At 44.6% G+C, this 27,976-nt stretch overlaps 1 protein-coding gene and 1 non-coding gene across 2 annotated transcripts in view; one reads left to right on the top strand and one right to left on the bottom strand.

Annotated features, from left to right (window-relative positions):
• Positions 1-27,976, top strand: part of GRHL2 (grainyhead like transcription factor 2) — a 172,645-nt gene that overhangs the window by 142,543 nt on the left and 2,126 nt on the right. Inside the window, exons 12-15 of the mRNA XM_055546510.1 lie at positions 1,368-1,377; positions 12,177-12,241; positions 16,345-16,430; positions 27,172-27,236. Of these exons, the coding sequence (XP_055402485.1) occupies positions 1,368-1,377; positions 12,177-12,241; positions 16,345-16,430; positions 27,172-27,236 (226 nt within the window). The remainder of the gene's footprint in view (positions 1-1,367; positions 1,378-12,176; positions 12,242-16,344; positions 16,431-27,171; positions 27,237-27,976) is intronic.
• On the bottom strand, positions 25,677-25,778 carry LOC129627476 (U6 spliceosomal RNA). The gene has a single exon (XR_008702621.1). It is a non-coding gene; the product is annotated as a U6 spliceosomal RNA (small nuclear RNA).

Genomic DNA, 27,976 nt, shown 5'->3' with positions numbered 1-27,976 from the left:
ATACACAGCAGCTCCCCCTCTGGATTTCCAGAGCTGCATAAAATAATAAGGATGCTTCGTAATGTCTTTAACTCCGATTTGGCCTGTTGCCAGGCTGACCACCTGAAGAAGTTTCTTTCCCTTCTGGCCAGAACACCTCCTATAGCCAGAAACACCTCCTAGGGCTAGGTGACATTTCCTGGCCTGAAGATAGTTGACTCCTAGATTTTTGTGGTCATGGGACCAGGGTAGCCCAAGTCCCTTTGGGAAATAAACAAAGGCCTGGGCTTACTGCCTGGCACTTGCTTCCCTCCCTTTACCAAAGTATACCAGTCTGCAATCAGCTCACCTGTGGACTGGATGGGATTGGTTACTTACAGGCCCTGTGCCAAGGCCCTTCTAAGCAATGATTTTTAGATCTTGCTAAAATATTTCCTTAATGTCTAAAGCAAGGTTTGGCTTTGAGCTATAGGTAATCTGATCAGACTGATTTGAGCTAGAAATAGTCAGATTTCTAATTTTAGTTCATTAACATCTAAGAATTAACCCTAGGAGACTGTTGAAGAGGTTAAATTTGTATTCAACACACACAGATTTGTATTAGACACATACAAATGATTAAACAGATTTGTCTTTTTTTTAAGAGACAGTGTAATGCCTTAGGAAAGTCTGTGCATCACATAATATATTTCCCTTTCTTGTGCCTGACCTACAGTAAGTCTGTTGTTTTGTTCCACAGGTGTATTACAACACGGATGATGAACGAGAAGGGTAAGACACTCAGGCTTTTCATTTCAACACCCAAAGTCAGTTCCTGTTGGTACAAATGGGTTTCCAAGCACAGGATAATGGGACAGGGAGTGGGCACGTCCTTTCAGCCCCAGACTCAGAGCTAAAGAAGCCTTGACTCCAAGGATTGTCTGGGAGAAGCCTGGAAGTACCGTTCTCCTTCCAAGTTTCTCCCTTTTTTATTTTTATTTTTGGCCGCACCTCACAGCATGTGGCATCTTCCCTGACCAGGGATCGAACCTGTGGCCCTTGCATTGGAAGCATGGAGTCTTAACCACTGGACTGCCAGAGAAGTCCCCAAGTTTCTCTTTACCCCTCTCTCCTTCCTATGATCTGCCTTTGAAGTGGTACATCTCTTTGATTCCACCCTTTCACTGCTAATCCAGTTACTGAAATCTTCGGCCCCAACACAAGATTGAGTTGAGCTCAAGGCAGGAGCTAAGGAGACAGCCTGTCCTCCTTTCAGTGCTACCTGGACCCCCCTCCCCATCCCCGCACATCCCTCACGCTAGAGGGTGAGCTGCCTGGGCCAGTGGTGAGGCTGGTTTAGATGGGGGCTAGGAAGACTGAGAACCTTGTCACTGTCTTCAGGACTGTAGGGAAGAGAGGGTTTACACAGGGGCATTGAAGGCTCCCAGTGTCTTGGGTATCAAGTCGCTGCATACTGCTTTTCTGTTCATTAACTCATTGTGTAGACTCCTAGAATTTTGGAGGCAAAAAGGAACCTTCAAGGTCGTTTAGCTGATCCTATTCCCAGGCAATACAGCGCAGTATACCACAGCCTTGATAGGGGGTCAGCCAACTTCTACTTGAATGTTCCCAGTGATGGGAATATTCTGACTATTCTCATTGTAGGAGATAGCTCATGACGCTATTGGACAATTCCAGCTCCAAAAAGTTAGTTTGTTGAACCGATGTTGCCTTCTTTTGACTGATATGCGTTGGCTGTAGTTCTTTCTGGATGAGTCTCAACCTTTCCTCCTCATTCACATGTCATTTTACCTCTCAACATCTTAATTCTTCCACCAGGGGGTACCACCAGATTTGTTACTGGTCTCCTTAAAATTGGCTCTCAGAAGTACACATGTTCTGAACCACATGAGTTGGAGATTATATTGAGATCATTTCTTTTTGCCACCTGGATGCTGTTTGTCTCTTTAAAGCAATCTAGAACTACATTCAATTTTCATCATGTTACACCACTTACAACTAAAATCTTGGTTTGCACTAATTACATGTGTATAACTAAACTCTCTAGATCACTGTTTTTCAAACTGTGGTCAAACCAAGACTTCCCTATTCTTAGGCAATATTTCCTTGTGCAACATTTCAAAATGAAGTCAAGTGGAACAGATAGTCCTGGGTTCTTTTCCAAAGCAGAGCTTGGTAAACTGTAGCCTAAGGGCCAAATTGAGCGCCCCCCGCCGCCCCCACCCCACTGCAGCACGCCACTTCTTTTTGTACTGTCTGCATATTTTCAAATGGTTGAAAAAGTCCAAAAGAAGAATAATATTGCATAACATTTGAAAATTATGAGATTCAAGTGCACACAGTCACATTTAATTGGCACACAGCCACATGAACGCCTCCAAGTCTTGTCTCTGGCTGCCTGGGTGCTTCAATAGCAGAGCTTCAGCAGAGCTCAGTAGAGAGACGCTGTTATAGTTGCAACAGAGACTGTCTAGCCTGGAAAGCCTAACTGTTTACTTTCCAGCAGAAGTGTGCCACCCTCTGTCCTAAAGGATAGAGAATCTCAAAAGAGCCTAATAATTCCCTAGTTGGTCAGGAGCAGAGCCTCATCCAGGATCTGACCTCCAGATTCTGAGTTCCAAATTTTCTAAATACCTAGTTATATTGTTCTCTTTTTATCTTGGTGAAAGTGAAGTGAAAGTAAAGTTGCTCAGTCGTGTTCGACTCTTTGCGACCCCATGGACTGTAGCCTACCAGGTTCCACCATCCACGGGATTTTCCAGGCAAGAATACTGGAGTGGGTTGCCATTTCCTTCTCCAGGAGATCTTCCCGACCCAGGGATTGAACCCAGGTCTCCTGCATTGTAGGCAGACGCTTTACCGTCTGAGCTACAGAGGTCGTATATTCCAGCGGCAGGAATGAACAGGAACAATTAGCACCAATCACTTCTACTCTCTTGTTCACTTGGTTCACAAAGGACAGGGTGGCGTCATGGAAGGAATGATGACTCTGAGCCAGGAAGCCCACGTTCTCCGCCTGGGCTGCTGCTCCCCAGTGGGAAGCCTGGTGCTGGGTCCCTGACCTCTGGACTTTGGTGTTCTCCATTGTAAAAGGAAGATTTTGTAGAAGAGGATCTGTGAGATCTCTCCTGAGGAAACTGAGGATTGGGGGATCTAGTCTCCATCTCCATCTGACCCCTAATTCCTGGAAGACCCTTCTTGCCTTGATCCTCTGTCCACACTCATCCCCACTGGGATGCCCACGTTCCAGCCTTCTATGAGGTCCCCTCAAGTTTTGCGTTTCTATGGCTCACATACTGCATTCAGGATACAGGGTTTCTTGGTGAATTTGGGCATCCTTAAGTCTGGAAAAACAGTGATTTCCCTCCAAGAACTTGCCATCGCCTGATGCCACATGGGGCACTCAGACCACAATCCTCTCTCAGAATTTCTCTTATTTTTGCTTCTTCTCAAAGGCATGCCACTATCTCCTTTGGGCCCATCTTGTATAATCTCCTCAAAGGCTGGTAGGTGGGTTTAGTCCCTAAGTTGCATCCGACTCTTGCAACCCCATGGACTGTAGCCCACTAGGCTCCTCTGTCTATGGTCTTCTCTAGGCAAGAATACTAGAGTGGGTTGCCATTTCCTTCTCCAGTGGATCTTCCCCAACAAGGGATCGAACCCATGTCTCCTGCATTGCAGGCAGACTCTTTACCAATGAGCCACCAGGGAAGCCTTAAAGACTGAGTCTTTAGGAAAATAAAAGCCAGAAGAAGACAAATGTAGAGCACAGCAAGTCTGAATTTGGTTCCATCACAGCTCAGAGAGTCAGCCCTCCAAAGTGACTTCACTCATCAGCCTCTGAATGACTGGAGCAGAGGGCCATGCCTTTCCTCTCATAGATGCTGCCAGACCAAACCCTGAGCTTGGTTACAGTGTTGCTGAGCAAGAGGCGGTTCTGGGTGGTTATCTTCCACCTAGAACACTTTGGCCAAAATTCAATGCACTTCGGAGATGTTAGAGATTGTTGACCAATCACCAGTGAGTACATTTAATCAACATAATATTAAACCTAAGTATTCATCATGCTGTGTTCATCAGCACAAAATAAAGTTCTTCCAGAATTCTGCCCTATTTCTCTTAAAGGAGCAATTTCCTGGAGGACCAAGCACTTTTTTTTTGATGAGGTTCTCAGGGATGCTAAGCAAATCATGAGCTGTAGGACATGGTGGGCTATGTCTTAACCACATATACACAGGTGATTACAAATATAGGACAGTTTCCCCAGGAGAATATGAAAACATAAACTAAAGCTTTGGGGCCACTTGAATAGGTAAACTTTTTTGAATATAGCCAAAAGAATCAATGCTCTGTTGATACTTTTGTTGTTGTTGTTAATTTACTTTGTTTAACAAGCATTTAAAAAGTAACATAATTTAGAAATATCTCACATTTTTTGAAACTTTTATCCGAATTCTTCACAATTCATGACATCCTTATCTTTCTCATCCTTCAAGTTACTTTTTATGTCATCTCATACTATGTATCAAGGCAGTTCTTCGCTACCTTCAAAGTTGAGATACGGAACTTAGAAATTCTGTCCTAAGTCACAAATATTGACTCTTGTAATATTAGTTACATAAGTGACTGCCGCCATGTTGCCTCTTATTTTTAAATTTTGTTTTTAATTAAACACTTTTATTTCAAGATAATCATTGATTCACATGCAGCTGTAAGAAACCCACCCCCTTTTCTTTTCTTTCTTTTTTTTTGCCACACTGCACAGCCTGCAGGATCTTAGTCTCCCCAACAGGAATAGAACCCAGGCCCATAGCAGTGAAAGCGTCAATCAAGTCTGAACCACTGAACCACTGGAGAATTCCCAGGACCGTCTCCTTTTCAACGGATATATTTTTACTTTTACTGTTAGATATTGCAGTTAAAAAAATCCACCCAGTAATATTCAAATCTGCATCAGATACACAAGGGAGATTTTTAGAAAATATTTAAGAAAATGAAAATCATCTTTACCATCCCTTAGCGTAGCAGATTTTTTATCAGTTTCTTATATTAGTTCCGGTTATTCTTGTATACTAGTTAGCCATTTTGCAAATTGGAAGATTTGAACTAAATACTCATAAAACTGAGCTTTACCTCCTTTTATAAATTTAACCTACATTTACCCTTTCTGTTGCTCTTCATTCCTTTATTTCTGTTTTTCTTTGAGATCCTTTTCCATTGTTTTTTTTTAATTGTGTTTTTCTTTATTTATTTTTAATTGGAGAGTAATTGCTTTCCAATATTGTGTTGGTTTCTGCCATAGAGCAACATGAGTCTGCCATAGGTGTACATATGTCCCCTCCCTCTTGAACCTCCCTCCCATCTCCTACCCCATCCCACCCCTCTAGGTTGTCACAAAGTACTGGTTTGAGCTCCCTGATTTATACAGCACATTCCCACTGGCCATCTATTTTATGTATGATAATGTATATGTTTCCATGCTCCTCTCTCAATTCGGCCCACCCTCTCCTTCCCCTCACTGTGTCTGCAAGTCTGGTCTCTATGTTTGCGTCTCCACTGCAGCCCTGCAAATAGCTTCATCAGTACCATCTCTCTAGATTCCATATATATACGACTTTTGTTTTTCTGACTTACTTTACTCTGTATAATAGGCTCTAGGTTCATTCACCTCAATTAGAACCGACTCAAATGCATTCCTTTTTGTGGCTGAATAATATTCCATTGTATATATGTGCCTCAACTTCTTTATCAATTCATCTGTTGATGGAAATCAATCCATGTGATACACCATATTAACAAAGTAAAAGATAAAATCATTTGATAATTTCAGTAGATGCAGAAACAGCTTTTGACAAAATTCAGCATCCATTTATGATAAAAACTCTTTAAAAAATGGGCATAGAAGGAACCTACTTCAACATAATAAAGGCCATATATGATACACCCTTAGCAAACATTATTCTCAATGGTGAAAAGCCGGAAGCATTTCCTCTAAGTTCAGGAACAAGACAAGGTTGCTCACTCTCACCACTGTTATTAACATAGTTTTGGAAGCCCTAGCCACTGCAGTTAAAGCAGAAAAAGAAATAAAAGGAGTCTGGATTGGAAAAAAAGAAGTAAAACTATCACTGTTTACAGATGACATGATACTATACATAGAAAACCCTAAAGATACTATCAGAGAATTACCAGAGCTAAATTGGTGAATTTAATAAAGTCACAGAATACCAAATTAATATACAAAAGTCACTTGCATTCCTGTACACTAACAATGAAAAATCAGAAAGAGAAATTAAGGACTCAGTCCCATTACCATTGCAACAAAAAGAATAAAATACTTAAGAATAAACCTACCTATGAATACCAAAGAGCTTTTCCATTATTTATTTGGCTACACGGCCTGGGAGAGCTTAGTTCCCTCACCACCAATCAAACTGGGGCCCCCTGAATTGGAAGTGCAGTTTCTTAACCAACTGGACCACCAGGAAATTCCCTCACCATCTTTTTAATTTTTAATTTTATTTACTTTTAAACTTTTTATTTTATATTGGGGTATAGCAGAGTAACAATGTTGTAATAGTTTCAGGTGGACAGCAAACGGATTCAGCCATACATACTCTCCCCAAACCTTCCCTCCCATTCAAGCTGTCACATAATATTGTACACGCTGCTGTATTAAAATGGATAATCAACAAGACCTACTGTATAGCACATGGCACTCTGCCCCACCATTTTTCAAAAACTGAAATATAGTTGGTTTACAATATTGAGTTAGTTTCTGATATTTGGCAAAGTGATTCAGTTATACATGGGCTCCTTTTCCTGTTGCCAGAAGAATTCTGTTTAACTGTTCTTTCATTGTGGAACTTTTGGCAAAGAATTCTTTCATATTTGTTTATTTGTTGTAAGCATTTTTATTCGGTCATCATTTTTCTAGCGTATTTTTGTTTTATTGTCTTTGTCTTGTGCAGCTTAAGAATCTGACAAAGACCTAGGAAGGTATACTGCAGTGTCTGGCTCACTTCTCCTGCTTCTCTTCTCTCTGGAAGTTTTCCCATTAGTCCTGAATACCTTTGCACCCCTAAACACCAATTTCTGTTTCTCTAACACCATGAGATTGCCCAAAGCTGTGCAGGCTTCTTTGCCCTTACGTATGTGCATCTGCTGGGATCGCCATCCTCTGCTCCCAGTTGGGAAATGGCAGATGCTTCAGGGAAAAGCAGCTCAGTGCCTATCAGCCCACCTCGCTGCATTTTTCTCCTCTGGGATCTTACTGTCAGGTTCTGGCTGACTCAACAGTAGTCTCCAATACCTTCAATAAGATTAAACATTAACGTGTATATATACATGCACACACGCACAGGTACTTACGTTGTTCTTGGCTGGAACATTGCTTGGTTTGCCACAACTGCAACATCTTAGCCACAAACAGAAATATCTGTATTTCCTCTTAAAATGATCCTTCTCGGGCCTACTGACCTAATTATTTACTGCTTTCAATTGTAAGCTCTTAACTACCATAATTGTTACTAAATATATGTGGGGTTTGTTTGATTTTTGACTTTGGTTTCTTTTTACTGTGTCAGATGAATTCTACCAAGACCCTGAACTAGCATTGATTAAAGTCATTTGGAAAGGATAGATTCTTCCCCAAAGAGCGATTTGTTGTTGCAAATAAATTGAGATTCTACTCCATTATGTGAGAGCCTTTGTGAGGACTTGAACATAAGAGGACCTCCACTTTTCTGAGGCTAATAAAGGGTTGTGGTGGTGTTAGTCTCTCAGTTGTGTCCCACTCTTCGTGATCCCATGGACTGTAACCCACCAGGCTCCTCTGTCCATGGAATTCTCCAGACAAGAATTCTGGGGTGGGTTGCCATTCCCTTCTCCTGGGGATCTTCCCGACCCAGGGATTGAACCTGGGTCTCCCACATTGCGGGCAGATTCTTTACCATCTGAGCCACCAGGGAAACCAACAAAGGGTAGGGACATTCATTTATTTAGGGCGGATGTGGTCGCCAGCCTACACGAGTCATAAGCAGAGCTGTGAACTAGACAAACCATGCCACCATGGTGCCAGCAGCTCCTTTCTGGGTTTTATTCTGACACCTCCTCACTAGGTACTGATGTCTAGTGTGACCTGGCCTGACAGGTAGGGCTCAACATTGCCAAGTACGTCCAGAGACGCAGCCTCCAGACCCAGGCACCTTCCCAGTTTTTTTCCTGATGAAACAGCTATCCTTTGTTAATACCTCAGGGACTTGCTGTCCCTGAAATTGACCCCATAAAACAATGGCTTCATACGTTGCTGGGTCTGGAGTCCCTCCACACGTTAACCTAACACATTGTGCCCAAAAGGTGTGGGTTGAAGGAAGAAGATTGGTGTCAGAGAAAGCACCCTCTCCTTGTTCTCATCCTTTTGTGGTGCAATCTACTGTAATTGAACAGGACATCAGGAGACCCGAAATCTGTGCTCTTCCCATCTATCAACTGGGCAGTCATTTCTGCCCTTCTTTTCTCACCTTGCCTTGAAAAGAGATGAAACCACTGAATTCAGACCACACAAGCTATTGACTCCCACTGGGTTTATAGATTTGGAAGTGTGAAAAAGCATCTCTGAACTCCTAAGAGAAATGTGGTTTATCCAAGATGTTATTCTAATGACAAAGTTTGTCATGGCTCAGAGTGGGGTGCTGTCAAAAGTCAACAGAACTGGAAAAATATAAATAAATCTTCCTTGGTGAGAAAAAGAAAATCACTAGTTAAGGAACCCTGACACAGCATGAGTGGTGATAGTTCAGGCTGTTTACCCAGTATTAACCTCCTGGTCACTGACTGCCAAGTCAATGAATTTTTAATCTTCTGCTCCCAAGGTCATGGTCAGTCCAGATTCAAGACATGACAGAATAATATGACCCACTTTTATGATTTTAAAGAAAAGTGAGGGGAAGATAGAGGGAACAGGGCCCTAAAAACTCATTACCACCTTCAACTGGGACTTGACCTTGAGTTTTTCCTCTAGCTCTTTCCATGGTTCGATTACCATGGGATGAAACAGAATGCTGACTCTTAATATCATTTCTCATACTCTCACTCATCGTCATCTCAGTTTTATTGGGTACTTTATCATGAGGTTGTCCCTCAGAGCTGGGTTCTCTTAACAGCCTGATTCCCTGTTAGCTGCATTGCCCAGCATAAGACACGACAGCGGTGCCTTAGTTTGGTCATCCCTGAATAGGGATAAGATTAGTTCTCGCCCTGCTGGCTCACAGAGCGTTCAAGAGACTTAAGTTACCAAGGAGATGAAAAGTGCTTTATAAAAAGTGGTCTTCTTAAGGGCTGGTAAACATACATTTGGACCATCTAGAGCAGCAATCCCCATCCTTTTTGGCCCCCGGGACTGGTTTTATGGAAGATGATTTTCTGTGCACCTTGGAGGAGGGGGATTGGTTTTAGGATGGTTCAAGCGCATTATACCTATTGTGTACTTTGTTTCTATCATTTTATCGGCTCCACATCAGATCACCAGGTATTAGATTCCGGAGTTTGGGGACCCCTGATCTAGAGTGTGATCTAGTTGACTTCCCTGGTAGCTCAGTTGGTAAAGAATCCGCCTGCAATGCAAGAGACCCCAGTTTGATTCCTGGACTGGGAAGATCCCCTGAAGAAGGTATAGGCTACCCACTCCAGTATTCCTGCCTGGAGAATTCCATGGACAGAGGAGCCTGGCGGGCTACATGGGATTGCAACGAGTCAGACACGACTGAATGACTTTCACAGTCACAGATCTAGACTGTGAGATGGTCAATTAAAGGCTTGTTGGTTTAATAATTTAAACCATTAGAATTAATAGAAATGCTGTTTGGACAGTTTTATCCCATGTGCTCTTTCTACCACTGGATCCCACCATTAGCTCCACTTGAGAATTGAGGAAATAAAAGCTTCTTAATGACAGTGATGCCAGTAGAGGTTTGGTTTTGAAACAGAGTTTTATATTATTAATGTCTTGGAAGCTTGGGATTGATACAATGTCAGTCTCCAATGCAGGAAGTTTTTCCAACTTTGGCCCTTAATTTGGACCAGAGAGGTAGTTTGGACTATTTGCCATATGATGGTAAATGGGAACTTTGAGCTTTTTCAAATCGTCTGCCTTCTGTACTCTTTCCCCGTATCTCTCTTCCTCAGATCTCTCTCTCGTTCATTTTCATGATCATCATGATGCATCTCTAATAACACTTCAGTTGTTCTTACAATGTATCAGGCAACTTTGTGAGTGCTTCACCTATGTTGAATTCATTTACTTCTCTCAACAGTCTCCTTTTAAAGACAAGCAGGCTGAGTCTCAGGGCAGTTGAAGGACTTGTCCATGTTTTCATAGCTAGTAGATTGCAAAGCACGGGGTTATTATTTTTTTAATTTTTATTGAAATATGGTTGATTTATTGTGTTGTGTTAGTTTCAAGTGTCCAGCAAAGTGATTCAGTTATATATATAATTTTTTAGAATCTTTTCCATTATAGGTTTTTACGAGATATTGAGTAGAGTTCCCTGTGCTATACAGTAGGTCCTTGTTGGTTATGTATTTTAGATTTTAATCCCAAACTCCTAATTTATGGCCCCCCACTTTCCCCTTTGGTGGCCATAAGCTTGTTTTCTTTGTCTGTGAGTCTGCAAAGCAGGGGTTTAAACCACGGTGGTCTGTACCCGGAGTTCATGTCTTAACAATACCGCTGAGCTGCCTGTCTATCATTGCTTCATATGCCTGGGTCCAGGAATCCCCAGAGAGATGAAAGTTTTCTGAAAACCTGCACCCACTCTATTGAGGGCTTTACGGACAGTAAGACGCCATGCAGGACCGTTTGCTCGGTCCCTTGGTCAGTTTGGGTTGCTGTAACAAGATACCATAAACTAGGTGGCTCAGATAGCACAGCGTGCGTCTCACAGTTTGAGAGGCTGGAAGTCTCTAGAAGGAGAGACTGGAAGAGATCAGAATGCCAGTGTGGCTGCCATCTGGTGAGGACCCTCTTCTGGCCTGCAGACCACCATCCTCTTGCTGTGTCCTCACATGGCAGAGAGAGGGCATCCGCTCCTTAAAAGATGCTCCCATCATGGGGGGCTCCACCCACAGGGTCTAATTGCCTCTGAATGCCCCCACCTCTGAATACCCTTCTCCTGGGGGCTTGGGTTTCAGCCTCTGAGTCTGAGGGGACACACGTGCCGGCTGCGACTCTCAGCAGCGACGACTACTGTTCTTCCGGGTTCCTTTCTCCTGACAGCTCTCCCTTCCTTAGAAAGCCCGCAACGGACAGGGACTCTGGGGGGAAATGTAGAACTACCAGAACTTGCTGACTGGGGACCTGTGGGCCCTCAGGAAGAGGGGCTGAAACCCTCTCCTGGAGGAAGGGAGGGCTGGATCTAGGAATCCTCCAGCACTGCAGTCTCCTCTGTCGCAAGTGATGGAGCCGTGGAACAGCAGAATCTGAGGGCAACCTCATAACTGAGACCCACCGAGGCAGGCCTGGGGCCTTCCCAGGTGGCGCCAGAGGTAAAGAGCCTGCCTGCCAATGCAGGAGACATAAGAGATGTGGGTTCGATCCCTGGGTTGGGAAGATCCCCTGGAGGAAGACATGGCAACGCACTCCAGTATTCTTGCCTGGAGAATCCCACGGACAGGGGAGCCTGGCGGGGTCGCAAAGAGTCGGACACGACTGAAGCGACTTAGCACGCACGCACGAGGGAGGCCTGTGCCCTTTCCAGACAGAGGTCATGCTGTGCCCTCGGGGCTGGCGAGAGGGTGCAGGACACCCAGATGCTAGCTAGATGGGAGGGGCTGGGTAACTTGGAGGCCATACAGACACAGGGTTCACATCGCCTCCCTAGCCCTAGACATTTGAGCAGGAAGGGGGTGAGGTGCAGGACAGAATGGGTGAAACCCAGCGGTCTCCCCTGGCAGATCCGTATTTAGGACAGGGAGAATGTCTCGGGGCCAAGTAGTAAAGATATTGGGGTGTGTGTTCTGCCCCACACGCCCACTCGGGACCTGCGACCCGAAGGCGGGAGGTTGGTGCATGGATCCAGTTGTGACGAGGGATGGTATACACAGTGGGAAAGGGTTTTTGTTGGCACCCCGCATACTTTAATGAATGAACACTTTCTCATCTTTTCTAGCAGCAGTGTCCTTGTGAAACGGATGTTCAGGCCCATGGAAGAGGAGTTCGGTCCAGCACCCTCTAAGCAGATGAAAGAAGAAGGGATGAAGCGAGGTACCGCTCCCCCTGGGGCCCTGCCCTCCTTGGCCTCACTCTCATGAGGAAGAGTGGGGGATGGTTCACCCAAAAGAGATCATATTCCGTCCGGGCCCTGCGGTTCCGTGCTGGCCTGGAGATGCTCTTATTGACAAAGGAAGTCCACAGTTTCCTCCTTTGCTTTCCACCTTGCCTCTTTAAACACCCTAAGCAAACATTTATTCTTTCTGGAAGCTGGTTCTTTCCTTTACCTTGAGGGCAATGTAATGAACATACTGACTCATCCAGCAGTAAGATAGAAAGTTAAAAAGAAACCCGCACTGTGTTTGACAATAGCCTCTCATAAGCACCAAGAGCTGAGACTTGTTCAATAGACGCCAACGATGGATCATGGCACAAGTAAATGAACCTATTTTCTGTGATATCACAACTTAACTCATTTTCTCTTGGTCGAGGATATTATTCCACTTCACCAAGAGGGTAAGAAAGGAAGCATGGGCATGTTAGTGTCTTGTTCAGCATCTCAATGCTTTGCTGACCCACTGTCCTTCCTGGGAGTAAGAAGAAGGGGTGAAGGGGGGCGTACCCCGCACACTCTGCTGTAGCCAACACCAAGAGCTTCCAGAACTTCCGGCTTATGCAGCACTGGACTGTTAATGAGAAAGGTTGCTATACGCCCACCATCTGCACAGGCTTGAGGTTTTTGTTATTGAGAATTTTTTCCCCTATTTGCTAAAATGGGTTTGTATAGTGGTAAGAGCATCCCCTCTGCAGCCTCCCTCAGCCTTGTCACACTGAATGACCTTGGGAAGGTCCTCTGTGCATTGGAGTCCTCACTTGTAAAGTGGGGACCACAAGGATCACAGAGTGAGGACTGATGAGTTAATGTATGTAAAGCACTAAACTCAAGTGCCCAGTGCATAGTAAGCACTCCATCTTCACTATTATTAGTTTTATTTTTAGGCCTGGATCTAGTTAAGGCATATTATCATAATTATGATTGAGTAATGAACATTTCAGAATTCAAAGAGCATAAATACCTGAGTAGTGTTGATTGCAGTAGTAATATTTAAACCTTTAAAGGGTTTTCAGATTTCCCAGGCTCACCATCAAATATTTGAGTCCATTTTGAGCTCTGTTCCTGCATGCCTTTTATATCTCATGCTTTAAAAGGAGGGCAGTGTTGTATGGAAATCAAGAATCACACAGGCCAAAGTGATTGCAGCTTAGATCCATAGTTAGTGAGTGTGACTGGTCTAAAGTTTGTGTTTTTCAGATTATTTTGAGGTGGTGAAGTTAGCACAAAAATTGCCACCAGAATTTGTATTGGGCTGTGACGGGACACGGTTATGGCCTTTGAGACGGGACACGGTTATGGCCTTTGAAACATCTCAATCGTAGGGACACATGAGGGCGCTGCAACCTTCCAGCAATAGAGAACTCCCAGGAGTGGCTTGTCTTTGGAAAAGGACTGTGGAGTACCTGAGCCCCTCCACCAGGACTCCTGCTCTGAGCTGGGCTTTGATGAGCACGAGGAGCCAGGATCAGTGATGGTGCCCGCTGTTTGTTTGTTAGAAGTTCTCCAGGAGAGGCAGTGACCGTAATTATCACCAATGCCACTGTTTGCTGCTTTGTCTTTGTAGCCACTTCTCAGGGTGGCTCCCTTGGAGTCACCAGGGGCTGGCCCCCCTTGGCTGGCTGCCTTTGTCTGTAGGAGGTCTTGGATGTGTGATAATGGTTATTGCTGTCATTAGCGGAGTGATTATTATCCACAGACACACAGTTAATGAGAGCTGTCTCTCCGGGCAAGCCGCGGGGGTGAGCTGTAAGCCCAGCGCTGCCAGTGTGGCTGTCAACAAGCCCAGCAGGAGACGGTGACACAGCATGCAGCCGGTCAACCTGCCGCCACGCCCCCTTTAACCCTTTCTGGGGACTCCTGCAGCAGGAGTGGCAGCTGCAGTATCTCGATCCAGTGGAAGTGGTACTCGCTTTAATAGAACATGGTTTGCACTATCTCAGATCCAGTGGAAGTGGTACTCGCTTTAATAGAACATGGTTTGCACTATCTCAGATCCAGTGGAAGTGGTACTCGCTTTAATAGAACATGGTTTGCACTATCTCAGATCCAGCGGAAGTGGTACTCACTTTAATAGAACATGGTTTGCACTATCTCAGATCCAGTGGAAGTGGTACTCGCTTTAATAGAACATGGTTTGCACTATCTCAGATCCAGTGGAAGTGGTACTCGCTTTAATAGAACATGGTTTGGGGTTTCCTTAGGGTACTGGAGATTACGTTTTTCTGTTGGGGGTCCATGGGAAGAAGTTACAGAACGTTCATCTGTGAGAGGCACCGGTGGGGTTTCTTGTTCTGTTTTGTTGTTTTTCACTTTAAATTTCCCCCATCTAGTAGAATTGAGGCCCTGTGGTCTAATTATTTCTCTCTGTGCTGCTAACATTGAGTCCTCATACAGTGCCATTAGCTCTCTAGATCATTGTAGCTGAAATGGGGGCTATCCAATATTGGAGATACTATTCTCCAATCTATTTCCTTGGTATTTTATTTTTATACTTGGTGAAGAGAAGAAACTGCAATGCTTACGGTTTTGTTTTTTTCTTTCTGGGGCATCATACAGAAACTGAACCTCTGGCTGCAGAAGGAAAATGCGGGCAGAGCCCGTGTGCACCCATAGACGCCGCCGTTACAAAGCAGCAACTTTAATGATGTCCCTGGGGACTGGGCAGGAGGAGAAGGAGTGGGAGTTTGGATTAGAGCCGATATCATTTCCCAGCTCCAGCTCCATTCTTTCAGGCTGGTGGTGACCGCGGCTCCATGGGTATCTGACGGCGGTCAGGATCCGGGCTCAACAGGGCTTCTGACCTGTGCATTCTTCCTATTGCGGCCAGGTGCATGGGGCTTCAGCCTCGGCCCCTTCCTTCCCTCTGAAGGTAGAAGCAGAAGCCAGGTCATCACCAGGAGGAGGGAAAGAAAGGGCAGGCAGTTCACTGGGCCTGGAGAGTCGCATCTGAATAGTGCTTCCTAGTTCTTCCCTGGAGCTAAGCCTGGTGCAGTTGCTGTAAGAGTGGGTCTGCAGTAACAGTGTGCCTTTGCCTCCCTGAGGACCCTTGGTGTCCCTGCCATCTCTCGTATTCTGTGCATTGCTGGATTCAGTGTGTTAGGTTATAGAGAAATGAGCAGAAAACTGCATGTGCCTTCGCCGAGGGAACCAGCACCGTCACTACACTTGCTTCATAACGAGCCCAGGATGGAGAAATCGGGGGTGCCGCCTGAGTGCCTGGTGCCCACGGCTGCTGTCTTGTTCAGCCCTCTCAGCAGCCCCACGAGGGAGGTATCGTCCTCAGCTTGGAGGGGTTGGATGACCAGGGCCCCCGAGCAGGCTGAACCGGGCTCAAAGCCAGATCAGGTTCTCAGCTCCTCCCTCAGCTTGCCTCTGACTTGCCCCGTCTCCCTGTGGGCCTGTTGGTCTGTCCACCTGGGGGTCGCCTCCCTGTCCTCTCCCTCCCACCCTCCTCTCCCCCATGGCCTGCACTGATGCCTCTACACCCTCCTTCAAAGTAGCCTTCTGGGAGCCCTCCTTCCCCACCCCCTCGAAAAAGCTCAGGCCTTACAAGCCCCCGCTTGTGGTTTTTTTCCTTCATAACTCTGACACCCTGTCTGCTCATTTGAGGAATGCCCGCCTCTCTAAGTGGACTACAGACTTCTGAAGGGCAGGCTGTATCTTAACTCATTACTGCAACCCCAGCTCCTGTCATACCGCCTGGGGCCTTGGGCCCAGATGGATATCCAGTAATATTTGTTGAATGGTCAAATAAATAGAAGATAGAGGTCACAGAGAGATGGGTCATAAAGAGATCGTGTGCCCACCTTAAAGGAATTCAAATGTGATGGTTGTGATGTGACGACGTCTTACACCCTACTGTTGGTTTCTTTCATTGAATCCTCAGTAACAGTCCCTAGCCGCAGGTGCCTCATCACTGGGTGGGATGTCGTGTGGGTCAGGGGTCGGATGATGGCAGCCTCTGACCCCTGTGTGAAAGGAGCGGTCTCCAGGGACAGCCACGTGGGCTCCGCCGTCATGGCTTCCCGCCCCTCTCTTCCAGTGCTTCTGTACGTGAGGAAGGAGACGGACGACGTGTTTGATGCCTTGATGTTGAAATCCCCCACCGTGAAGGGCCTGATGGAAGCGGTAAGCGTGAGCCCCCTTCAGCCTCCAAGAAACCAGCATGCAGTCTCCTATGGGCTGGAATCCATTTATTAAAAGGCAGCCTTCGAGGTTGGCTCTGGAATGAGCTTTATAAAAGAAAAAGGAAAAGTGGAGATTTATGGAGACACTGATTTCTATCCTGTCATGGCTTATTATCTTAAGGAGAAGGAAATTGGAAAACTGCGAATTTCCTGTCAGTTTAAGGCTAATCAGAGTAAAGATGCCATAGAGGAAGGTTAAATTGTGGGTTTCTATCAGCCTCTTTGCAAGAAACCAAATTAGATGGGCTTTCCGGGTGGCACCAGTGATAAAGAACCTACCTGCCAATGCAGGAGACATAAAAGATGAGGGTTCAATCCTGGGATTGGGAAGATCCCCTGTAGGAGGGCATGGCAACCCACTCCAGTATTCTTGCATGGAGAATCCCATGGACAGAGGAGCCTGGTGGGCTGTAGTCCATAGGATCTCAAAGAGTTGGACACAGCTGAAGCGACTTAGCATGCAACTTCCAAATATGTACGGAACAAAAATAATTAGGAAGTGTCTCACCAGCTGTGACAGTGTATAGTGTAATCCAGAATAAATTATGACTTCTTTTGGTTAAGGAAAAAGTATATATTGCAGAGTTATAATAATTTAAGTAAGATTCTGAAGGTCTTCCCTCCCTTCTCATCCCCAATTTAATCTAGCATTAACTAACCGGGGACTCAGGAAGATATTTTACATTTTATTTATGTATTGTCTATGTGAATATGATTCTACCTTGAATATGATTTCTGACTCCCCTGTACATTTGTGTTGCAGAAGACGTGTATTTTTTTATAGTGATGGAGTGGAGAAGGAAATGGCAACCCACTCCAGTATTCTTGCCTACGGAAGCCCATGGACAGAGGAGCCTGGCAGGCTACAGTCTGTGGGGTCACAAGAGTTGGACACGACTGAGCGACTAAGCCCAGCACAGCACATAGGGATGGAGACAATAGGGTTGCCAAGGGCCAGTCCAGAACTTTTGTTAGTCTGGAAACCTGCTGCATTGAAACAGCATTTTGGGCTATGGAGTAATATGTCAAAATGTGTATATAAAACAGTGCCTGTACGTGGGATCATGCACTGTGTTGTCTTTTGTGGATGGCTTATTTCACTTAGCATAATGTTTTTGAGGTTCATCCATGCTGTACTATAAACCAGTACTTCATTCTTTTTAATGGCTAATGTTCCATTGTGTGAATATACCACATTTCATCTTCCCATTCACCAGTTGATGGACATTTGGATTTTCACCTCCACCTTTTAGCTATTGTGAATAGTGCTGCCAAAAGCATCCGGGTACAAGTTGTTTTTTTTTTTAAATACTTGTTTTTTCAATTTTTTTTGATATATATGAGGAGTGGAATTGTCAGCCAGACACAAAAGATCACATTGTATGATTCAATTTTTAGGAAATATCAAGAATAAACAAATCCATAGAGACAGAAAGCAGATTCGTTGTTGCCAGGATTTTGATGAAAGGTGAATGAGGAACGATTATTTTGTGAGTTTCCTTCTGGGCTGATGAATTGTTCTGAAACTACATAGTCCTGATGTTTGCAGAACATCGTGAATGCACTAAATACTACTGAATTGCATACTTTAAATGATTTAAGTGGGGACTTGTATGACATGTAAAAAAAATTATTTGTTCACCTGAAATTTTTTTTAAAAAGCATAAGAATGTTACCAATGCACATTGGCCCCCTCTGTGGTTGGCATTGTTAGGCAATACAGAACAGGGCATGGAGGACCACCCTCTAAGAAAACACATGAATGCCCGGCTTGGTAATCTCTTCTGTTCTCAGGATTTGCCATTGGAATGGAGTTTGTCGTTACTGAATCTGCCCCTGTAAAGGGAAAACACAACCAGAAATGAACACAACAAAAAGTGTGAGCTCTACCTCTTCAAAAGAACCAAGATTTTTTAAATGACCCGAAAATCACTGGAAGATTGATTTATGAGCTAGAGGAGCCCTTTGGATAGAGTTCATACCCTGTGTGCCTGCGTGCTAAGTTGCTTCAGTCGTGTCTGACTCTTTGCGACCCCATGGACTATAGCCCATCGGGCTCCTCTGTCCATGGGATCCTTCAGGCAAGAATAGTGGGTTGCCAGGTCCTCCTCCAGGGGATCTTCCCGACCCTGGGATCAAACCTGAGTCTCTTATGTCTCCTGCATTGGCAGGGGGATTCTTTACCATTAGCGTCACCTGGGAAGCCCTTCATACCCTTAACCTGGCCTTTAAGATCATACTACTGAAACTCACTTGGCTGTTTCAAGTGCACAAACCTAGACCTCAACCCAGATTCCAGTTCTGCTGGATTGGAGGTGGGGTGGGGATGGAGCTGCAGGAAAATATATTCTTAACAGTTCTTCAGGGAATTCTTAGATCAACCAGTTGTGAGAACCGCTGATCTAGACCAATTCTAAACTGATTCATCACACCCTTTTCCTTGATGTCTTCCTTTCCTGTCTGTGACATCTGTTCAGTTCTGCAAGTGTTTGGTAGCTGTGGTCTCGCTGGATCACAGTGGGGTTCGATATCACCTTCACCTCCACCCGCACTGTGACTAACTCTGCTTATTTGTTTCTCTCTTCCCCAATGGAATGTGAAGTTCTTGAGAACAGGGACTTTGTCTCTTGCTGTCTTCTGCGTATCCCCAGGTCTTTATGCATAAGTATTATGCTTGATTGACTGAATCGAGCATGCCGTCATGCCGAGTGCTATGGGTGGCACGCATTCCACGTGCATTGTTCTCATTTGATCCTCAGAATATCCCTGTAAACTCGGAAGGTCAGATGTCATCACCATCCTTTGCAGATGTGGGTGTCCTGAGAGTTCTGATAGCTCCACAGAGTGGCAGAGCCAATGTAAGCCCTTGAGCAACTTAAGTGCACTTAGGGAGACGTCCACACATGAAAAGTTATTACAAGAAGAACAGACCTTCCAAGCCACAGCTCATATCAACTAAAGGAAAGAAGCTTGGGCAATAGTGAGCCATCAGGCAAGAAGTGTGTGTGTACTGCTTTGAACCACACAGTCAGGGTTCAAGTCCTGACTCTGACACTTCAGGGTGGTGGGCAAATTTCTGAGCCTCTCTACACCCCAGGTTTATCATTTCTGAAATCAGAGTAATGATAATATGGCCTATTATTATGAAGATAACAAGATGTAGAGTTGTTGCGAGGATTAAGTGACTTCACAGACGAGGTGTTTAAAGCAGCACATAGACTACTCTATAGGTGAGTATTTATATATAGTAGATGACTGTATGTGCTATGGGGTGGGGAGGCAGGCAGAGTCCTTCTAACCAGAGGGACTAAAAATAAGGGTGTTCTTCCATGGTGAAGCTGGCTAGGGTGCACAAGGAAAGGAGGGTTCATGAACCTGGGAGCACCCACTTCTATGCTGCTGACTTATTCATGCATGGAGATACAAGCCTGTTCCTCCTGATTCTATTGACAGATCAAATGCAGTCACCTAGGAAGTATCTGCAAGCAAGAGTCACCGGTTTTTAAAAAGTGCATCCTAGAGCCCACACTCAACATTTTATAACTCCACAGAAAAGTCATCGGCTTCCAGAACTGGCAGTTGTGTTAGATGCCTCTAGACCAGGCAGACAGAGTCCTGCAGTGGTGAAAACCAATGGGAATTTGTTCTGCCTGTCACAGGCCAGAGGTTTCTGGGAAAACAGAACTCTGCCCTGAGTAAAAGTCTAAATGTTCCAGATCATCAGATAGCCAGTAACACATTGATGAGATATGTCCAAGGCCTAGGATCCTTAAGGAAATCTTGTGTGTGTGTGCATGTGTGCTCAGTCGTGTCTGACTCTTTGCGACCCCAGGGACTGTAGCCTGCCAGGTTCCTCTGTCCATGGCATTCTCTAGGCAAGAATACTGGAGTGGGTTCCCATGCCCTCCTCCAGCGGATCTTCCCAATCCAGGGATTGTGTCTCCTGCATGTGTCAGGAACCTGCGTCTCCGGCATCTCCTGCATTGGCAGGCGGTTTCTTTATGACTAGCGCCACCTGGGAAGCCTGTCAAGGAAGTCTTAGGGGTCCTTAAAAATATTCATCACGGGCTTTTAAAAATGATGGACATGTTTGGGCCGTTCAGACGACTTGAAAAACACAGAGAAAAAAACTAAGCACTCCTAATGCCTTGCTCTGAGAACTGCCGCAAAGCACACGCTTTCCACGCACACGGAAGGGGGATGCTGCGGTGAGATCACCCAGCTCCTGGGCAGAACGATTCCTTTCCGTAACCTCCCAACAGATGGCCCGCTTCCTCCACATGCCATGCGGCATGGTCTCACTTCTTTCCAGGCTTCTGGGTTTGGCAAAGCACACTTCCTTGCCTGGCGTGGAGGCAGGGGATGCGGTGTGAAGGTGGCTTTTTATCCAGTTGCCTTTGCCTTTGATGATTGCATGGAGGCCAGGGCTTTGCCCTCCTGGAGGCTGTTGCCCTTGGCAGCCTGATGCCCGAGCCCACTTTGCCAGTCTCTTCTTGGAGCCCTGCTCCAAACAGTCCCAACATATGCCTCTTTTCTCCGTAAGTTTAGAATCCAAAACCAGACTGCCAGACTGTTACCCTTTTAAATCTTGTCTCTGTCACTTCTTAGCTGAGGCACCCTGGGCAAGTTACTTAATGACTGTAAGCTTGAGTTTGCTCGCTGAGAAACAGGTCCCATAAAAGCACCTGTTCTGTTGCAGTGATTCATGGACTGAGTGAGTTAATAGCAGAGTTCCCCATGCCCATATGCTAAGCGCTTAGTAAGCACTCGGAAAATGCAGGCTGCTGCTGCTGTTCCAGGCAGACCCAAATCGAAACTGGAGTAATGCAGATTTATGCAAATTTCCTCACTGTTATCAACTGATTTGTGAGCTGAGTATATGCATTCATGCTTTGGAAACTGGGAGTCAAACCCCTGAAAAGGGAAGATCCAAGAATCAAATTCACTTCTCTTTCAGAAAAGATGTGAACTTGCTGATGTTGAGGAGAAAATAGAACACCTTTTCCTTTATTTATCCATTTCATTTTAAAAACAAGTTCCAAATGACACCAACCAAAGGTCAAAACCCAACACTAGCAGGTCAAGCAACTCACAACGAAAAACTTCTTATTTATTTATTTCACTTTGTGGCTTCCTCTTTCTGTTTAGTTTTGCAGCTGGATTAAATCAATGTTTTTCACCTTTTCTTGGAAGTTATTCTTTACTTTTCCTAAATTGTTTCCATCTCTTCTCCTTATTGTGCTGTGATTTGAAAATAAATTTTCAACTGTCTTCTGCACCCCTGCTCTCTAGCCCCCTGGCCCACTGGGTGAGAGGAGCCTTCTAAAGCCTTTGTCTCTCCCCTTCCTCCCCTCCTTCACTCATTAGGACGAGTCCGCTGAAATGTTTACCCCGTACTGCCCCCACACACTCCAGGCTTCTGGATGTTCCGAAGGAGTTTATTGCTTTCTCTCTAGGACACGATTAGATTTTTTCCTCCCATTGTGTTCTTTCACTTCAAGAACACTTATTTAACACTTATTTCACTTCCCCAGTCCATTTACCTACGTGTGTGTGTGTGTGTGTGTGTATATATATATATATATATATATATATACACACACACATATGAGCTCCCCTGGTGGCTCAGATGGTAAAGCATCTGCCTGCAATGTGGGAGACCCGGGTTCGATCCCTGGGTGTGGAGGATCTCCTGGAGAAGGAAATGGCAACCCACTCCAGTACTCTTGCCTGGAGAATCCCACGGACGGAGGAGCCTGGTAGGCTACAGTCCATGGGGTCGCAAAGAGTCACTCATAGATATAAATAGATATATATTATATATGTGTGTGTTAGTTGCTCAGTCATGTCAGACTCTTTGCAACCCCACGGACCACAGCCCACCAGGCTCCTCCGTCCATAAAATTCTCCAGGCAAGAATACTGGGGTGGGTTGCCATTTCCTTCTCCAGAATATATTATATACATATCTATAATTCTATATCTATATATGAACTGTATATATATGTATATAAAGAGTTTTGTATAGAGAACTATAGTTATATAGCCATATATAATGTATATAGAGTATGTCTCTCTCCATGTGTATATGTGTATATATATTTTTTTTTAATGGTATAACACTGGTTACTTGTTTCTTCCCCCTTTGCTTTGCTGAAGTCTTCGTTCTTTTGTGTGTTCTGTTCAGCTAGGAGTTGGACACAACTGAGCGACTTCACTTTCACTTTTCACTTTCATGCAGTGGAGAAGGAGGTGGCAACCCACTCCAGTATTCTTGCCTGGAGAATCCCAGGGACGGGGGAGCCTGGTGGGCTGCCGTCTATGGGGTCGCACAGAGTCGAACACGACTGAAGTGACTTAGCAGCAGCAGCAGTAGCAGCAGAGATCTTTTATGAGTATTTTCTTCAAATGGGATTTTTTGAATGAAATGCATTTGTTAAATGCCATTCTTTAACCTGAGTATTGAGGAGAGCTTGTCAGTGTACAGAATTCGTGGGGTGACATCCCTTTTTTCGGTAGTCTGTAGTGGTTATTCCACTTCGGTTTCCAGTTTTGCAGATGAGAAGACTGAAGCCAGGTTCATTCTTTTTCTTTTCTTTTTTTAGTATTAGTATTAACGTTAATAACTTGTACTTTCTGTCTGGGAGGTTCCAGGATGTTTTATTTTTATTCTTACCTTTGGAGATCTGGCACTTTTCAGAATGGCCAGATGCATGGCTCTTTTCTCACTGATCCCTTCTGGGATTCAGGATACCTCTCCTGTCTAAAAATGTGGTCTTCTATTGTTTAATTGTTTTCTCATCTCCATTTGCTCCTTTTTCTCTGCCTGGGACTTTGAAAGTTTGAAAGTGTTAGTTTGTCAGTCATGTCTGACTCTTTGCAACCCCATGGACTGTAGCTTGCCACGCTCCTCTGTTCATGGAATTCTCCAGGCAAGAATACTGGAGTGGGTAGCTATCCCCCTCTCCAGGGGATCTTCCTGACCCAGGGATGGAGCCTGGGTTTCCTGTGTTGCAGGCGGATTCCTTACAGTCTGAGCCACTAGGAAATTCCCTGACATTTGATATGGTTGCCTCTATTCTTCAAATCTCCCTCCCTCGCTCTCTCCTTTTATTCCCTTCCTGATTTCTGACTATGCTATGTGTCTTTGCTTTGCACTTGAAATGGTTTTCTTAATTGACCTTTCCTAACTCCTGGATCAACCACCTAGCCTTTAACTCATTTACTGAACCTGCAGATCTTTTAGTTCAGTCATATTTTTAGATCAGGATTTTGCACGTATGTGTGTGCTATACAGCAATCTTCCTAAGTGCTCTTTTATGTTCTGTTCACATGCATACCTTCCACACAAGTTCTATACATTTTCTTTGCTACGCCACAGGCCAGGTTCTTTTATGTGCTGGGCTCACTTGGGCTCCAGTCTGGCCATGGGGCAGTCCCATCAGTGATGGAGCAGTGGTGGACCACAGGCAGGCTGTTTGTTACCCAGTCTCTCTTTGCTGTCTCAGCCCTTAGCCCAGCTGTTCTGCTCTTTGGGGGCTTGGGGGAGAAGTGGGGATGGTCTTCCTATGTATGAGGGATGGACAGGTGGGAATCTATGATTCTCTGGAGAATAAGCTCTTCCCAGGAGACAAAGCTATCCCACCTTTGCCCCGGAGCTATTCGGGCTCTTTCCCCAGGCCCTGCTAGAGCACCGGCTAGTCAGAGTCCCAAACCTCACCAGCGCCAGCCGTTTGTGCACCACGCCAGCCACTGGACTCAAGAGGTGGGTGGATTGGATTTGGGAGAGAAAGTACTTCGAGTAAGTCTCTCCGGAACGTATCTCCAATGTTATATTGCTTTATATTTATGAAAATAAATCACAGTGACTGTAAAAGTAAACAGTACAGAATTATGCAAAGTGAAAAGAAAAATAATCTCCTTATTTTTGTCCATTTTTCCAGGGTAGCCACTGTTAATAGCTTGATGGGTCTTTCAAATATTTTCTATTTACTTACATGTGTGCGTGCGTGCTAAGTCACTTCAGTCATGTCAGACTCTTGCAGCCCTATGGACTGTAAGCCCTTCAGGTTTCTGTCCATGGGATTCTCCAGGCAAGAATACTGGAGTGGATTGCCATGCCCTCCTCCAGGGGATCTTCCTGACCCAGGGATCAAATCCGTGTCTCTTATGTTTCCTGCATTGGCAGGTGGGTTCCTTACCACTAGCGCCACCCAGGAAGCCCATTTACTTACATACATATTTTTAAAAATATACATTCAGGATCACACAATATACACTGTTTTTCTGTTTGTGTTTTTGCACTTAATATGTTTCCATGGGGTTGCAAAAAGTCGGACATGACTGAGCAACTGAACTGAACTGAACTTAATATGTTAAGGACTTTTTTTTTTTATATAGGCATTGTGCATTTCTTTGAATGATTGTATGACTTCATGGTTTTTAACTGAGCAAATATCAAAGTATGCTTAATGGTTGTTTTCTGTGTTATGAACAGTGATACTTTCAAGATGTATGTACTTACATACATCTGACTATATTTCTGTAGACCAGATTACTAGATGTGGACTATTTGGGTCAAGAGATATATGCCTTTTAAATTTCAATATCTTCTGCCAAACTTCCCTCCAGAAAGGTCGAGCTTGCTGCTCTCCTGTTTATGGACTAGGAGAGTTGCTGTTTCTTATCCTCTGGCTGTCACTGTATTATCAAGCTTTCAGTTTTTGTTGCCCTGATAAAGATAGTATCTTCTGGTTGCTTTAATTTGCATTTTTAAGTTATTAGTGCGGTGGTGCATTTTTTCATTTGTGTATTGTCCTGTTGCATTTATCTGAAATTACTTCTTTATGTTGTATTCTTCCTTTTTTCACTGAACTGTCTTTTTTTTTTAATTGAAGCATGATTGATTTATGATATTGTGTTCGTTTTAGGTGTACAGCAAAGTGGTTCAGATATATATATTTTCAGATTATTTTCCACTATCAGTTGTTATAAGATGTATTGAATATAGTTTCCTGTGCTATACAGTATGTCCTATTGTTTATTTTATATACAATAGTATGTATTTGTTAATCCCAGACTCCTAATTTATCCCTCCCTCTTCCCTCCTCACTTCCCCTGGTAACCATCAGTTTGTTTTCTATGTCTTGGAGCCTGTCTCTGTCTTGCAAATAAATTCATTTGTATGAAAGGATATGGACTGACTCAGGAGCCTGCGTATCATCCTTGTGCAGGGGCCATGCTCATCTTTTCTGTATCAGTTTTAGTGTGGTGGTGGTTTCGTTGCTAAGTCGTGTCCAACTCTTGCAACCCTATAGATAGTAGCCTGCCAGGCTCCTCTGTCCATGGGATTCTCCAGGCAAGAATACTGGAATAGGTTGCCATTTCCTTCTCCACAATTTTAGTGTACGTGCTGCCAAAGTGAGCTCGTGTGTTGTGTGCTCAGTTGCTCAGTCGTGTCCGACTCTTCGAGACCCCATGGACTACAGCCCGCCAGGCTCCTCTGTCCATGGGATTCTCCAGACGAGAATACTGGAGTGGGTTGCCAAGCTCTCTTGCAGGGGATCTTCCTGACCCAGGCATCGAACCTGAGTCTCTTGTGTCTCCTGCATTGGCAGGCAGGTTTTTTGCCACTAGCGCCAGCTGGGAAGCCCTAAAGTGAGCACATTAGTCTTTCATTTATTTATTTTTGGCTGTTTTAGTCTGTCATTTATTTTATTTTTGGTCTTCATTGCTGCATGGGCTTTTCTCCAGTTGCGGTGACGGGGGAGCCTGCTCTTCTTGGAGTGCACTGGCTTCTCACTGCACGACTTTTTTTGTTTCGGGGCACAGGCTCTAGGGCGCTCCAGCTTCAGTTAGCTGCAGTTCATGGGCTCCGTACTTGTGGTTCCTGGACTCGACAGCACAGGCTCAATAGTTGTAGCTCACAGGCTTAGTTGCTCCGTGGCATATGGAATCTTCCCAGATCAGAGATGAAACCTGTGTCTCCTGCATTTGGTAAGCAGACTTCCCACCACTGAGCCACCAGGGAAGCCCTAGCCTTTTATTTGTATTCATAGATGTTCTTTCTAACTTAAGGACGTTAGTTCCACATCTGTCATTTATATTGCCCACAGAAATGTTTCCCAGTGTATTGTCTGTCCTCAGTTTTATTTTAAGGTAGTTTTTGCTCTACTGGTGTTTTAAATATAATGCTCTTTTATCAACATTTTGGCCTTTTTTCTTTAGGTTTCGTACTTGCTTGGAAAGATCTTCCTTATCTAAAGATAATATTCATACAAAGAATTGATTCATGGTTTCTTCTTACATGGTTTCATCTTTCACATATAAATCTTTGATGAAGTTTATTCTGATGGAAGGAGTAGAGAAAGGATCCAGCGTAACTTGTTAGTTTTTTTCTACCTATTTAATCCAACATTATGACTACAGTCCATCTTTTTCTGACTGAACTGAAATGACATCTTTATCATAGATCAGATTCTTGTGGGACTGAATCTTTTGCTGATTGATTTATGGTGTGTCCAAAGGCAGAGCCTTGCAAATGAGTCTTTCTGAAAGCTTGACTCGTGAGTGAAGGCCACTGGCACCCAGGAACATCGCCAGGACAGTGATGTTGGAACTTTCTCTCTTGCTTCTGCTCGGTTCCCCTTCCACACTCATCTGCCTTTTTGTTACTGGTTGCAGATTTCTGAGAAATATGGGCTGCCCGTGGAGAAGATAGCAAAGCTTTACAAGAAAAGCAAAAAAGGGTAAGAAAGAAACCTAATTTCAATTGACTTCCAAATCAGATATGTCTGCACAGTGCCTTTATAAAAACAAGATGGCGCCCGTCTTTTGTCAGTTCTGTTGTTCGCCTTTTATAAAAATTGTGTGTCGTCTTCCCGAAGGAGTGCTGAGCAGCTTACCTGTGCCATGCGTTTTGAAGATCTTTAATGAGAGAAAGAGAAGGGGTGAGAGTGCATTGTCATGGTATCAGCTGAGATGTCCCCCTCCATGGCAGGATTAGTGGGTAGAGTAGAGGGGTCTGGAAGTAGGGAGAGTGGCCCTTGGGCAGAGAGCCGAGTTTGTTAGGAATCACGAGCTGCTCTTAAGCTTGGTCTCAGAGCAGCACAGTAGGAATACAAAGGATTCAGGCCATCAGGGATTCTTCTGGGGTCGTTATTAACAGAATGATCGAAGTGATTACTGAACCTGCTTGTTCTCAGTGTTAAGAACAATAGCTCTCCTTTATCTGGTCTTCGGTAGGTTCTGGGCCCCCTGCTAAGCGCGTTATGCACATTGTTCTGTTATTCCTCATCACTCAGTGAGGCAGATTCTTATCCCTAATTTATTGCCGAAGAAATCGAGTCAGATGGAGGCTAAGCATTTTGCCCAAAGTCTTGTGTTCAGTAGGTGAAATGCAGATTTAACCCAAGTAAACTTCCATGGCCCCAAAGCCCAAGTATTTAGCTTACACATTCTGCTGTCTGCTGCCTCCAGCCCTCTTGGG

This window comes from Bubalus kerabau, chromosome 14, assembly GCF_029407905.1.
Source record: "Bubalus kerabau isolate K-KA32 ecotype Philippines breed swamp buffalo chromosome 14, PCC_UOA_SB_1v2, whole genome shotgun sequence".
Classification (NCBI taxonomy): domain Eukaryota; kingdom Metazoa; phylum Chordata; class Mammalia; order Artiodactyla; family Bovidae; genus Bubalus; species Bubalus kerabau.
Note: the sequence above shows the minus strand (reverse complement) of the source record. Positions and strands in the feature narration are given on the sequence as shown.